Genomic DNA, 14185 nt, shown 5'->3' with positions numbered 1-14185 from the left:
AAGCATGGCAGCTGGAGCTGTGCTCTGGCACCTGTGAAAACTTGGACTTTCTCCCTCCCAAGTCTGAACCGGATCAGTGTACCTGAAGGGAAGTTATTGTCTCTCCAGCTGGACAGAGTAAACCATCCCAAGCGCCTTTTGCATAAGATGAAAAATGCTAAAAAAAAAAAAGGCAGAAATGTGCATGCTGCTTGTTCTAGGAAGCATAAAATAATTTACAATGCTATGTAAAAAGAAAGGTGAGCTGGGAATAAGACCACAAGAAGAAACCAGTCAAGAATAAGGCCAGGTGTTAGTTTTGAAAACTGGAGCTGCTAAGTTTTTTCTTTAAAAGGGCAGGGAGTGTACTTAAGATAGAGAATGATGGCAAATTAAAGATGGAGACTAAATTCCCCCTCGTCATGAGAGGGACGTGCTTCTCGAGTGCTAGGCTTGCTGCAGGTAGATCAAGGTAACCCACACCCTGTCCCCCCACCTTTAACCCACCTCCTTCCAGTTCTGGCACTCCAACCTTTCCCCTACCAGCTGCCTATGCTCCCTTTCTCTGTGGGACGCCCTGTCCTGTCTCGCTCCGAACACTCTACATAACCCTATCTAGCACCCTTGAAAAAAAATCAAAGCTACAACCCAGGGCGCCTCCCCAAGCAGGGAGGAAAGATGGATGCCGCGATTGCAAAGGAAACTTTTTATTCTACTCCACAAATGTTGTGTGGGCCTTGTCTGTACTTTTGGGGTTTTGAAGATGCTTGAAACAGGAAGTGGGTTGGCATGCAGCAGGCCTCACTTCCTGTGTGCTCTCAGAGTCAAAGGAGAAAATCAGCAATGCAACAAGTTGCTTCTTTTTTTTTTTTTTTATTTTAACGTCAGACCTTACTGCCGCAGCCCCTAAGGCTCACGGCAACTTCCTCCACCGTGCCACTTCCTTTTGCAAAACTTTTTAAACCAGGGCTTGCAGTAGTGCTCGCTAATAGATGAGAACATTAATGGGGAGGGGACAATGTTTTGTGCTTTCTTCTCAGCTACAGACATTTAAAAAAAAGATGGAAATCTTTCCCGGAACTGAGAGAACCATGGTAGAGAGTTGATACCACGAGATGTATGAAATAGCGATGGTGGATTTAAGGAAGAGATGCTGCCGTCTCTCAGGGCTGTGAACTATTTCTGCGTGGATTCCTCAATTAGCCCTTCACATTTTGGGGGTCGTGCTGCTTGTGGTTCTAGAGCCTACTCTTCCCCCCCACACACCCTACCCCAGTCCATGCTTTCTCCACCAGTGGGGAAGCAGGACCAGGGCTCGTCTTTGGAGGGGAACGGCTGCAATTGCAGCTCAGGGTCTCGGTGGCTACCTCCATGTCTCTTGCCATGAAAGCCCGGCAGAAGGTGAAGCGGAAAGGAGCATCGAAGGATCGGGTCTTTGGCTGTGACCTGGTGGAGCACCTGCAGTTCTCTGGACAAGAAGGTAAGGCAGCTTCTGTTTGTAATAAGTGAGCGAGCCCAGCCCTTGTTGTGTACCGCTTCCGGTCCTGGTCAGAAGCAATACCACGTAGCACTGAGGGCCTATACTGTGGATCCTGAGCAGCCGGTTCGCTATGGTCCCTTGGAGATCAGGCTTAGAACAAATCTGCACCGTGAATCTCTTGCAGGTTATCGCACTGAGATCTGAATTGATTGCTCAGGGCATCAAGGACTATGTAAATAATCCTGCTCATTCGAGAGTAAGTTACAGAGAGGGTAACAGCCATGGCTTTAGCACCTTCATGCCAACCCCACTGCTATATAAATCTTCAATCTATAGTGAACGCGCACCCACCAGTTGGGAATACCTTGCTCATAATAAGACCCTTGCAAACCCAACAAAGCCCCAGAAACCTCACCTTTCAAAAATAAAATACCAGTCACATTACTGTCATCCCCTGAGATTCTCACCCCATAAGGATAAACACCAACCAGAGGAGCCCATAGGGCCACATCCATTGCAAACTCATCCTATGAGCCTATATCTCTCAAAATAGGATCCTTACCCATAAGGATAAAATACCAAGCAGTGGCCTCCATGGGGATACTACATCTCTCATCATTTATTTTATGTTTAAGTTTCATATACTGTTGTCTTAGACAAACCTTCACAATGGTTTACAAGTAGTATGGAAGTGAGAAAATACAATACATCAATTATGAATCACAAATATCAAATAAATAATTAAGATAATAGTACAAAACTTAAACAATCCTTAGCAAAAGTATAATAAAAGAATAAAATAGATATAAACATCATAAGATCACAAATACTATAAGAACCTAAAATTTACTTAGTTGGACCTGCATCAGTACCAGAAACATTGCCATTAAAAGTGCTTGGTCCAATGAAACAAACCGGAAGGTGGTCCCACGTAGCCAAGGCAAAAAATTGGGCAATTCTAATAAAAGTCTTTCCACGGTGTAAGGTAGTCCCCTCTATTAAAAGTGCTTGTGCATCTCTAACTTGTTGTCTCTGTGTATGCACAGTCTGACAGCCCTGTCTTAAGATCTTTCTTGAACTTTTTGCTGTTGGCTTGCAGTCGTAATTGAGAAGGTAATGTGTTCCACAACTTTGGACCTGCGATTGAAATTGCTCTGTCATGTACCTTACATAAATGGGCGGTCCTTATAGATGGAATATTTAATAAGGCTTTATTAGCCGACCGGAGATTTCGCTGTGGTCTGTGTATTTCAATTTCTATTCCACTCATACATCAATGACGATTCTAATGGATCACAACCACAAGGAACATACACATGAAATGCACATTCAATAGCAAAAGATAAAATACAGTAAAATAATTAAACAATCAGTTAACATTTTGAGAGAAACCAGGCCCAATTTTATGCAACCCATGCAAAATAGCAGAATTCAAAATACAAAAAAAAGGGGTCAGGCTGAAGCGCAAATTCTTGGTCTATAGCAATAGCAACTGTAAAAAACCAAAGCACAACCAAAAAGTGACTTATTCACCAAATGCCTCTCTAAAGGGCCACGGTCTTTCCAGTGTGCGAAAAGATAAATCATCTTCACCACTCCAGGCTTCAAGGGGCAGATCATTCCCAATGAGCGGGCCTATGTGGCTAGAGCCCCTAGCGGTAATTTGAGCGGGGGGAGCGAAGTGTACAGATTGGGATAGCGGGCATTAAATGGAGCAGGGGTGCTCAAACCGGGCCTTTGGGGGGGGGGGGGGGGGGCAGCCACATTTTCAGTAAATCTCTAATGAATATGCATGAGATTTATCTGCATGCACTACATCCTGTGTATGCAAATATTTCTCATGCATATTCATTAGGGATATCCTGTAAACTCAACTGGGGGGGGGGGGGAGGAGGCCAAAGACCAGTTTGAGCACCCCTGCTCAATCCAGCTGGATTTAAAAGCCAAACCAGCCATCTTAAAAACTATACATTGGTCAACAGGACCCCCAACAAAGCCCTTAAAAGATAGGGGACATACTTTCGCTGTACGGTGCCCCTGAAGAATTTCTTACTGCTGCGTTTTGGACCACTTACAGGTGGGGAAAATCCATATTTATATTTTTTTGGGATTCTTACTCTCATTCCAGTTGTGTAAAAAGCAATGCTTGTACAGTCATCGGCTGGTCGACGCCCCGAAACAAACTAGCTCATTTTAAAAGGCACGTAGCAAGTTTTCTGCATCTGTTGTAATGCTGTTAAAATATTATCAAGAAGTATCCCTAATTGCACTGAAAATTGAGTCTGAGAGGCTCCCTGAAGAAAGCCTTGGGACCCTGCCCAGGAATCCCAAGGGTGAACAGTCTTTCTAACTTAAGCCAGTACTGGCTCAGCTTCTCCTTTGTGACATGGAGCCATCTCCTAACCCTACTTAGCTGGCTGGCTAGAGCACTGCTTGGCGGTGCAGAGGGAGTCCATAGCCCCGTTCATCATTGGAAGGACTTCAAGTTCTACATTCCTCATTCTTTACTCCTAGGCTTCTTGAAGCTTTCACATTTGGCTGCCTTGAACACCTTGCTCAGGACTTGCTTTCCATCAAAGCAAAGTCGTATCTCACCTCGAGCCATCTGGAAGTGCCCAAACCGCAGTGACAGAGCCAGGTGTACAGACTGTGAGCATTTCCACGTAGCTATGGTGACACGAGAGGAATTTACAGAGCAAACCTCAAGGACAGAAGATGCAGGGAGGAGCGAGTAGTAGATTAGAGAATGGGATTTGAACCTGCAGCCTTGGTTAAAAGGAGGAGGTATAAGGCCTTACTCAGTTGGCGCTAATCCTAACTTTAATGGGATTGGCTCTTCACACATTCTCACCCATTAATTTCTCTTGTTTCCTCAGAGGCAGGGTCAGTTCATAAACCACAGAGGGACAGAAGTGTTAAAAGAGCAAGTATCTGTACAAGGCTGAAATGCAAATCCCACTTTAAGTGAGGATTAAGATGACATGAAAGCAGGGTTTAGTCAAGGCCACATTCAACACCTTTGTCCAAACCTGTCAGAAACCGGGCTGCTGAAGATTGGGGCTGCCAGCTCAGCCAAGGCCACCAATAAAGGCTGAATGATAGCAAAGTTTTTATTATAGTCAAGGGGGTCACCAAGAGATGAGGGGAGGTGTGAAGGGGAGACTGCCTTATAATGAGGGGGTTCCTGAGAGGTATGAGACCGATCACTGGGAGATGAGGGGACCTGAGATGTGTGAGTTGGTGATTGTCTTATGAGGTGATCAGTGGGATATGAGGGGAGCTGGGAGGTGTGAAGAGAGAACTTAGATGAAGGGAACTGGGAGGTGTGAGACAGTGACAGATGAGGGGAGGTGTGAGGGGGTCACAGAGATAAAGGGAGCTGGGAAATATGAGGGGAGGTGTGAGGAGGACCCTGAGAGATGAGGACCCTGAGAGATGAGGGGAGCTGGGAGGCGTGAGGGGGTCACTGATGAGGGGAGTTGGGAGGTGTGAGGGGGTTCCTGAGTGATGAGGGGAGCTGGGAGGTGTGAGGGGGTCCTTAGAGATGAGGGGCGCTGGGGAGTGTGAGGGGATCTCTGAGAGATGAGGGGAGCTGGGAGGTGTGAGGGGGTCCCTGAGAGATGAGGGGAGCTGGGAGGTGTGAGGGGATCACTGAGAGATGAGGGGAGCTGGGGGGTGTGAGGGGGTCCCTGAGAGATGAGGGGAGCGGGGAGATGTGAGGGGGTCCCTGAGAGATGAGGGGAGCGGGGAGATGTGAGGGGGGTCCTGAGAGATGAGGGGCGCTGGGAGGTGTGAGGGGATCTCTGAGAGATGAGGGGAGCTGGGAGGTGTGAGGGGGTCCCTGAGAGATGAGGGGAGCTGGGAGGTGTGAGGGGGTCCTGAGAGATGAGGGGCGCTGGGAGGTGTGAGAGGGTCCCTGAGAGATGAGGGGAGCTGGGAGGTGTGAGGGGAGCTGGGAGGTGTGAGGGGGTCCCTGAGAGATGAGGGGAGCTGGGAGGTGTGAGGGGAGCTGGGAGGTGTGAGGGGGGTCCCTGAGAGATGAGGGGAGCTGGGGGGGGTGTGAGGGGGTCCCTGAGAGATGAGGGGAGCTGGGAGATGTGAGGGGGTCCTGAGAGATGAGGGGCGCTGGGAGGTGTGAGGGGATCTCTGAGAGATGAGGGGAGCTGGGAGGTGTGAGGGAGTCCCTGAGAGATGAGGGGAGCTGGGAGGTGGTCCCTGAGACATGAGGGGAGCTGAGGGGTGTGAGGGGGTCCCTGAGAGATGAGGGGCGCTGGGAGGTGTGAGGGGGTCCCTGAGAGATGAGGGGCGCTGGGAGGTGTGAGGGGGTCCTTAGAGATGAGGGGCGCTGGGGAGTGTGAGGGGATCTCTGAGAGATGAGGGGAGCTGGGAGGTGTGAGGGGGTCCCTGAGAGATGAGGGGAGCTGGGAGGTGTGGGGATCACTGAGAGATGAGGGGAGCTGGGGGGTGTGAGGGGGTCCCTGAGAGATGAGGGGAGCGGGGAGATGTGAGGGGGGTCCCTGAGAGATGAGGGGAGCGGGGAGATGTGAGGGGGTCCTGAGAGATGAGGGGCGCTGGGAGGTGTGAGGGGATCTCTGAGAGATGAGGGGAGCTGGGAGGTGTGAGGGGGTCCCTGAGAGATGAGGGGAGCTGGGAGGTGTGAGGGGGTCCTGAGAGATGAGGGGCGCTGGGAGGTGTGAGAGGGTCCCTGAGAGATGAGGGGAGCTGGGAGGTGTGAGGGGAGCTGGGAGGTGTGAGGGGGTCCCTGAGAGATGAGGGGAGCTGGGAGGTGTGAGGGGAGCTGGGAGGTGTGAGGGGGTCCCTGAGAGATGAGGGGAGCTGGGGGGGTGTGAGGGGGTCCCTGAGAGATGAGGGGAGCTGGGAGATGTGAGGGGGTCCTGAGAGATGAGGGGCGCTGGGAGGTGTGAGGGGATCTCTGAGAGATGAGGGGAGCTGGGAGGTGTGAGGGAGTCCCTGAGAGATGAGGGGAGCTGGGAGGTGGTCCCTGAGACATGAGGGGAGCTGAGGGGTGTGAGGGGGTCCCTGAGAGATGAGGGGTGCTGGGAGGTGTGAGGGGGTCCCTGAGAGATGAGGGGCGCTGGGAGGTGTGAGGGGGTCCCTGAGAGATGAGGGGAGCTGGGAGGTGTGACGGGGTCCCTGAGAGATGAGGGGAGCTGGGAGGCATGAGGGGGTCCCTGAGGGGAGCTGGGAGGCATGAGGGGGTCCCTGAGGGGAGCTGGGAGGGGGGCGTCCCTGAGAGATGGGAGCTGGGTGGTGTGAGGGGGTCCGTGAGAGATGGGAGCTGGGAGATGCGAGGGGATCCCTGAGAGATGAGGGGAGCTGGGAGGGGGTCCCTGAGAGATGAGGGGAGCTGTTAGGGAGTCCCTGAGAGATGAGGGGAGCTGTTAGGGAGGGGGGACCCTGAGGGATGAGGGGAGCTGGGAGTGGGGTTTCTAGACCTGAGGGGAACTGGGAGGTGTGAGGGGATACTGAGAGATGAGAGGAGCTGCAAGGTGTTAGGGGGTCACTGAGAGATGAGGAGAGGTGTGACGGGTGATAGAGATGAGGGAGGCTGGGAGGTGTGAGGGGGGGGGGGGAATTCCTGAGAGATGAGGGGAGTTGGGAGGTGTGAGGGGGGGTTCCTTAGAGATGAGGGGAGCTGGGCGGTGTGAGGAGGTCCTGAGAGATGAGGGGCGCTGGGGTGTGTGAGGTGATCACTGAGAGATGAGGGGAGCTGGGAGCTGTGAGGGGGTCCTGAGAGATTAGGGGTGCTGGGAGGTGTGAGGGGATATCTGAGAGATTAGGGGAGCTGGGAGATGTGAGGGGATCCTGAGAGATGAGGGGTGCTGGGAGGTGTGAGGGATTCTCTGAGAGATGAGGGGAGCTGGGAGGTGTGAGGGGTTCACAAAGATGAGGGGTGGTGTGAGGGGTTCAGGGTGAGATGAGGGGAGCTAGGTCACTGGAAGGCGAGACTGTGACAAACGATGGGAGCTGGGAAGTGTGAGGGGGTCACTGGTAGGTGTGAGGGGGAGCTGGTAGGTGTGAGGGGTTCACAGAGGTGAGGGGAGCTGGGAGGAGATCAGGGTGAGATATGGGGAGCTGGGAGATGAAATGGACTGGGAGGTGTGAGGGGGGGTTTCTGAGAGATGAGGGGAGCTGAGAGGCATGAGGGGGTCCCTGAGGGATGAGGGGAGCTGGGAGGCATGAGGGGGTCCCTGAGGGATGAGGGATGAGGGGATCTGGGAGGCTTGAGGGGATCCCTGAGGGATGAGGGGATCTGGGAGGCATGAGGGGAACTGTGAGGGGGGTGTCACCGAGAGATGGGAGCTGGGTGGTGTGAGGGGATCCCTGAGAGATGAGGGGAGCTGGGAGTGAGGGGGGACCCTGAGGGATGAGGGGAGCTGGGAGTGGGGTTTCTAGAGATGAGGGGAGCTGGGAGGTGTGAGTGTGTCACTGAGATAAAGGGAGCTGCAAGGTGTGAGGGGGTCACTGAGAGATGAGGAGAGGTGTGACGGGTGATAGAGATGAGGGAGGCTGGGAGGTGTGAGGGGGGGGGTGTCCCTGAGAGATGAGGGGGATGAGAGGTGTGAGTGGGGTTTCTGAGAGATGTGGGGAGCTGGGAGGTGTGAGGGGGTCTCTGGGAGGTGAGGGAAGCTGGGAGGCGAGAATGTGACAAATGATAAGAGCTGGGAGGTGTGAGGTGGTCCCTGAGAGATGAGGGGAGCTGGGAGGTGTGAGGGGGTCCCTGAGAGATGAGGGGAGCTGGGAGGGAGGGGAACTGGGAGTGGGGTTTCTAGAGATGAGGGGAGCTGGGAGGCGTGAGGGGGTCCCTGAGAGAGGAGAGGAGCTGCGAGGTGTGAGGGGGTCCGTGAGAGATGAGGAAAGCTGGGAGGTGTGAGGGGATACCTGAGAGATGAGGAAAGCTGGGAGGTGTGAGGGGATACCTGAGAGATGAGGAAAGCTGGGAGGTGTGAGGGGGTCCCTAAAATGAGAGGGTTGCGTGGTGTGAAGGGAGCTGTGCCGGGGGGGGGGGGGGGGGGGGGGGGGGTGTGTCCCTGAGAGTTGAGGGGAGCTGCGAGATTTGAGAGGGGTCCCTGAGATGAGGGGGTTGGGAGGTGTGAGGGGAGCTGTGAGGGAGGGGGGGGGGGGGGGTGCTGAGAGATGAGGGGAGCTGCGAGGTGTGAGGGAATGACTGCCCAGATAGCAGACGGCCTGAGCCAGAAATTGACCCCATGTCCCTCTGCAGGGCAGTGCATCAGCTGGCCTAGAGCTACAGATCTTTATCAGCATTTGTGGTAATGTCTTAAACCATGGCATTAGTTATGCTTTAAAATCCGACATTGAAAATGAGGAGCTTTGTGCTTTGGTTTTCATATTGCTACCCTGAATGTTTTCTGGCTGCAGCTTGCTTTCTCTCCTTCTACACGTGAAGCTTTTCTCTCTCTGCCTCTCTTTTCTGGCTGACACTTCTGCTTCTTGCTTTCCTGCCCTCTTATGTATTTAGCCAGGGGAGTGCAAATCCTGCTCCACCCAAAGCAAACAGCTTCCTCCTCCTGCACAGGAAGGATCAGCTGCTCTTCTCTCATATTATGCACAGCTATGAGATTTTGCATGTGATATGCTGTGAGGCTTCGGCCCTCCTTATGGCACCTGGCAGCCCTCCGTTGCCCTTTGTGGTCCAGGGATGTCGAGGTTTGAACCGAGAAACCTCCTGCCGCAAACTTGAGACTCTGTCTCCCCATCATGGGCCTTTCCTTTAACACAGCAGTCCAGGATGTGATCACCCCGCGTTCAGTGCACCCCAAAACTACGGCTGCAGAAACCGGGAGGGTGCGACAGGAGATGGACAACTCTCCATGTACTCTGTTTCTTATGCAGCCCCTTTGAGCACCCACGCAGAGAGGCAAGCAGGGGAGAAACAGGAGCAATAGAGAGAGAGATACAGGAACAGCTGAGCATAGCTGGGGAACTCTCCAGGATTTTATTCCAATTACTTTCCATGACATGCCAAGTCTCGCATAGCACCAGCACAAGGGGGAACACTGAATTCCAAGCTGCTGCCATCCGGCAGGGGGGTCGCTCCCATGCTCCTAACCACGACTTTCTGCACCCTGGAGCTGGCGAAACGCAGCCACCAGTGTGGGCGCTCACTGCTCATGCTGCTGCCTATATCCGCAGCGCTCCCTTCTGAAAGCCTGCTGCGAGTAGAGGAGGAGAAGGTGACAGGAACGCTGTGGGAAGAGTGAGCATGCGGGGGGGGGAGGGAGAGGCCTCCCCAGCCTCCTCTCCAGACCCCAGCATTCTCCCCGCCCTCCTTCTCCAGACCCCAGCATTCTCCCCACCCTCCGCTCCAGACTCCAGCGTTCTCCCCGCCCTCCTCCTCCAGACCCCAGCGTTCTCCCCGCCCTCCTCTCCAGACCCCAGCGTTCTCCCCTCTTCCACCTCCAGGACAGACTCCAGCACTTCCCCTCTGGAGGATCGACCCCAACCCTCTCCCTCCCCTTTCTCTCTCCAGTGCAATCTCCCTCCTTGCTGGACCCCATCCCATCAGGCTTATCCCCAGCAGTAACCTCTCCGTCGCTCTTCCCCATATAATCCCATCCCCAGCACACATCATATCCCTCCACACTTCTTACCCCTTTCCACCACCAACCCTCCATTTCTCTCTCTCCTTTCCCCCTGCTCCCTGCCACTTCCCCCTTCACCAGAAACCTCTTCTTCTTCCCAACATTCACCTCTCCCCACTTTGCAGCAGTACCACCTGCTTCCCCGCATCGGACCCCTTGCCTGCCTCCCCCTCCCCTTCAACAGAATATGCTCCCTGCTGCAAACCCCCCCCATTTGCGAAATGTATCTCTTGTCTCTCCTCCCTTCCCAGCTTCTACCTGGCCTAGTCCTGCTCCCCTATCTTTATTAAATGTCTGTGGCAGCGCCCATGCTGCACCAGCACTGCTACTCACAGGTTCAAACCTTGGGGGTGGGTGCTTCCTGCTGCTAATCTCGTGCAGTGCATCGCAGGAAGTTCTGGCCAGCCAGGCTTCAATCTGCTAGTGGCAGCGCTGGCCCAGAGAAAGTGCAGAGGGGCAGCAGTAAATAGGCTTCTGGTCCTCCGCTGCTCTTTCGTGTAGCGTAATGCCCAGGACTGATGCAAAGGTATTAGATGTCCTAGATGATCCTTACAGCCTTGGCACCCCATTCTGCCCTTCCCATACACAATTAAACATTATGTAATAATAGACTGGCCGAGAAAAAGGATATTCAGAGTACAGTTTCCTAAGGAAAAATATCATTTACAACATATATATTATATTTGCAGCACTGTTGTGGTGCCAACTAGGAAATCCTGTAAAAAAAAAAAAAAAAAAAAGGCAAAAAAAAGACACTTGGAACCCATATAGATTTAGGCCTACTGTCACACATGTTGGGTGTGTGGCTTGGCCTCAGAAAGCCACAAGAAAATGGAATTACAATTACAATACAACAAACTTTCAAATTCAAAACAGCACGAACTTCCAGCACTTAAACAACAACGAACCTATGAAAAAGCAACACTGCAAATATTACACTAGACGCTAACACACCAATACACTTTCTAATAGGAAAACCGAACAAGCCAAGCTGCTATAGATCCCTACATGCATGCGGAGCACAGCCAGACCCTCAAATGCAGAATAACGAGACCATAAAGTATAAATCAAAATGGGCAGACAAAAGCTGAACTGGAAATTGCAACAAGCCAGATTCTGCATGCAGGGCAAGAATGAAAAAAACGGAAACATCAGCATTCCTCATAAAAGATATATATATATATTTTGTGTGTCTGTTTTGAAATATTTTATTGATGTTTGGAACATTCTATTTATTTATTCATATATATATATATATTTTATATTCTGCTTTTTGGCACGTCAAAGTCTACATCAAAGTGGATTACGTTCATGTACTTTAGGTTTTCTATTCATGGCTGTTTTGAATTATTCTTTTTAATGATATAGCTTACTCTTACTAATTTTTCCTCCCTCTCAAACAGGTCATATCAATAAAGGCTGGGGGGGGGGGGGGGGGAGCATTGGGGTAGGATGAGTGAGGCTGGGAGAGGAGTATTGGGGTAGGATGAGTGAGGCTGGGAGAGGAGTATTGGGGTAGGATGAGTGAGGCTGGGGGGGGGGAGCATTGGGGTAGGATGAGTGAGGCTGGGAGGGGGAGCATTGGGGTAGGATGAGTGAGGCTGGGAGGGGAGCATTGGAGTAGGATGAGTGAGGTTGGGGGGAGCATTGGGGTAGGATGAGTGAGGCTGGGGGGGGCATTGGGGTAGTATGAGTGAGGCGAGGGGGGGGAGCATTGGGGTAGGATGAGTGAGGCTGGGGGGGAGCATTGGGGTAGGATGAGTGAGGCTGGGGGGGAGCATTGGGGTAGGATGAGTGACACTGGGGGGGCATTGGGGTAGGATGAGTGAGGTTGGGGGGAGCATTGGGGTAGGATGAGTGAGGCTGGGGGGGAGCATTGGGGTAGGATGAGTGAGGCTGGGGGAGAGCATTGGGGTAGGATGAGTGACACTGGGGGGGGGGGAGCATTGGGGTAGGATGAGTGACACTGGGGGGGGGAGCATTGGGGGAGGATGAGTGAGGCTGGGGGGGGCATTGGGGTAGGATGAGTGAGGTTGGGGGGAGCATTGGGGTAGGATGAGTGAGGCTGGGGGGGGGGGGGGAGCATTGGGGTAGGATGAATGAGGCTGGGAGGGGGAGAGCATTGGGGCAGGATGAGTGAGGCTGAGAGGGGAGCACATGGGCCTGTGCAAGTGTAGCATTTCAGCCTCCTTCCAGGCTGGCCTGAGCATGGTGTTAATGGCCTTGTACTCTGGGCGGGGCCGGTGGAAGGGTATTAGGCACTCTAGGTCAGTGGTTCCCAGTCCTGGCCTGGAGGAGTCCCAGCCAGTCAGGCTTTCAGGATAAACACAATGAATATACAGGAGGTAGCATATGCAAACCTTATGCAGAATCCCTAAAAACCTGACTGGCTGGAGGGGCCCCCCAGGCCCCATTTTGAAACCACTGCCCTAGGCGAGCCTTCAGCCTTACAGGTCCCTCCCCAATTAACTTTCAGTTCCATAGGCACCCTTCTCCTCAAGAGTTTGACAATTAAACTCAACAGTCATTACTCCCTTACCCCCAACCCTCCCGGAACAATCCTGCGACACATACTTATAAATATATTCCAGGTGAGGCGCTCTGTTACCTCTCATGATTGATACGACCTATCGCGGTGTCAGCTATAGAAAAGAACCATCATACTGAGCTAATTTAGGCATAATATTTGTATTCGCCTGTATATCAGCCCGATATATAATCATCGATCCTCATCAATCCATCGTGCCATTAAACTGCCAACTGTCTTCCTGCATTTATATTTTTTTATAGAAAAATTTGAATTTGCATTAAAACGTGTGTGCTATAGAAGAACATAAAAACCAAAGATCCATCAAACCCAGTATCCTGTTTCCAACAGGGACCAGTCCAGGTCACAAGTACCTGGCAGGATCCAAATTAGTAGGCAGATTCCATGCTGGTTCCACCCGTGCTGCTTATGTTCAGGATTTTTCTTCCAGGAACTTTTCCCAATTTTTATTTTAAAGCCAGCTATGCTAACTGCATTTGCCACATCCTCCAGCAATGAGTTCCAGAGCTTAATTGTGCATTGAGTGAAAAAGTATTTTTTTTCCCCAATTTGTTTTAAATGTGCTACTTAGTAACTTCATGCAGTGTCCCCTGGTCTTTGTATTTTTTTGAAAGAGTAAACAACCGATTTGCATTTACCTGTTCCACACCACTCATGATTGAATATCAGATCTCCCCTTCGCTGTCTCTCACCAAGCTAAAAAACCCTAACCCGGGGCGCTGTTGAGCGGCGAATGAAGGCAGACGTGTGAGTGCTGAGCTCCGTCCCCTATCGCACGAAAACCTACTAAAACAAGGCATTTTTTTTTCCTTTCAAAGTGCCAGTAATTCTCACAAGGATTTTTGGGTGTAGCAGTACTATTTAGCTATGGCCACAAAACGTAAGCCCACAGATCTTAAGCAATTCGCTTATGATAAAGGGGCAACTGCGGCGGGCCCGGAAGGCCGCGAGGACGCCGAGCTTGATTTAACTCCTGCGGAGCCCTCGGTTGACGAGGCTGATGGCGATAATTCGTTTCCCTCGCAAACTACATCGGAGCTACTTACCAAAACGGATGCACGAACCTGGTTCATAGCTCTCAGATCGGACATGAAGCAGTTTCGTAATGAAATGATGGAGGCGGTCGCCGAACTGAAAGAGGAGGTAGCGTCTCTCGGCAACCGGGTAGACGATATTGATGTGCGAGTTGAGGGGCACAGTGAGAATCTAAATCAATTATCTGCCCAGCACTCACTTGTTACCACCGAACTAGCCTCCATATCTGAGAAGCTTGAGGACCTCGAAAACCGGAGTCGACGTTGCAACTTGCGAATTCGAGGGGTCCCAGATACGCAGGAGTATGTGGACGTCACGGCAGTGGCACAGCGCATATGTGCCCATGTGCTTAACAGCCAGAACGGAGGCCCAACTGCTATTGCAACACTACCGGAGGGGATCAAATTGGAACGGGCCCATCGGGCTCTGGGCCCCCGTACGGAGCAGCGGGCCAGGGACCTTGTTATATGTTTCCATAGCTATCAGCAGAAAACGCTGGTCTATGAAGCGGCGAGACAG

At 52.1% G+C, this 14185-nt stretch overlaps 1 protein-coding gene across 4 annotated transcripts in view; it reads left to right on the top strand.

Annotated features, from left to right (window-relative positions):
• Positions 1-935: 935 nt before the first annotated feature.
• The window catches only part of ARHGAP30 (Rho GTPase activating protein 30), a 51393-nt gene continuing 38143 nt past the window's right edge, over positions 936-14185 (top strand). For all 4 annotated transcript variants that reach the window (XM_029581141.1, XM_029581139.1, XM_029581142.1 and 1 more), the window contains exon 1: positions 936-1459. In XM_029581141.1, the coding sequence (XP_029437001.1) occupies positions 1351-1459 (109 nt within the window). In that variant the 5' untranslated portion in view covers positions 936-1350. The remainder of the gene's footprint in view (positions 1460-14185) is intronic.

Source organism: Rhinatrema bivittatum, chromosome 16 (genome assembly GCF_901001135.1).
Source record: "Rhinatrema bivittatum chromosome 16, aRhiBiv1.1, whole genome shotgun sequence".
Classification (NCBI taxonomy): Eukaryota; Metazoa; Chordata; class Amphibia; order Gymnophiona; family Rhinatrematidae; genus Rhinatrema; species Rhinatrema bivittatum.
This window is presented reverse-complemented; position numbering and strand designations above follow the sequence as displayed.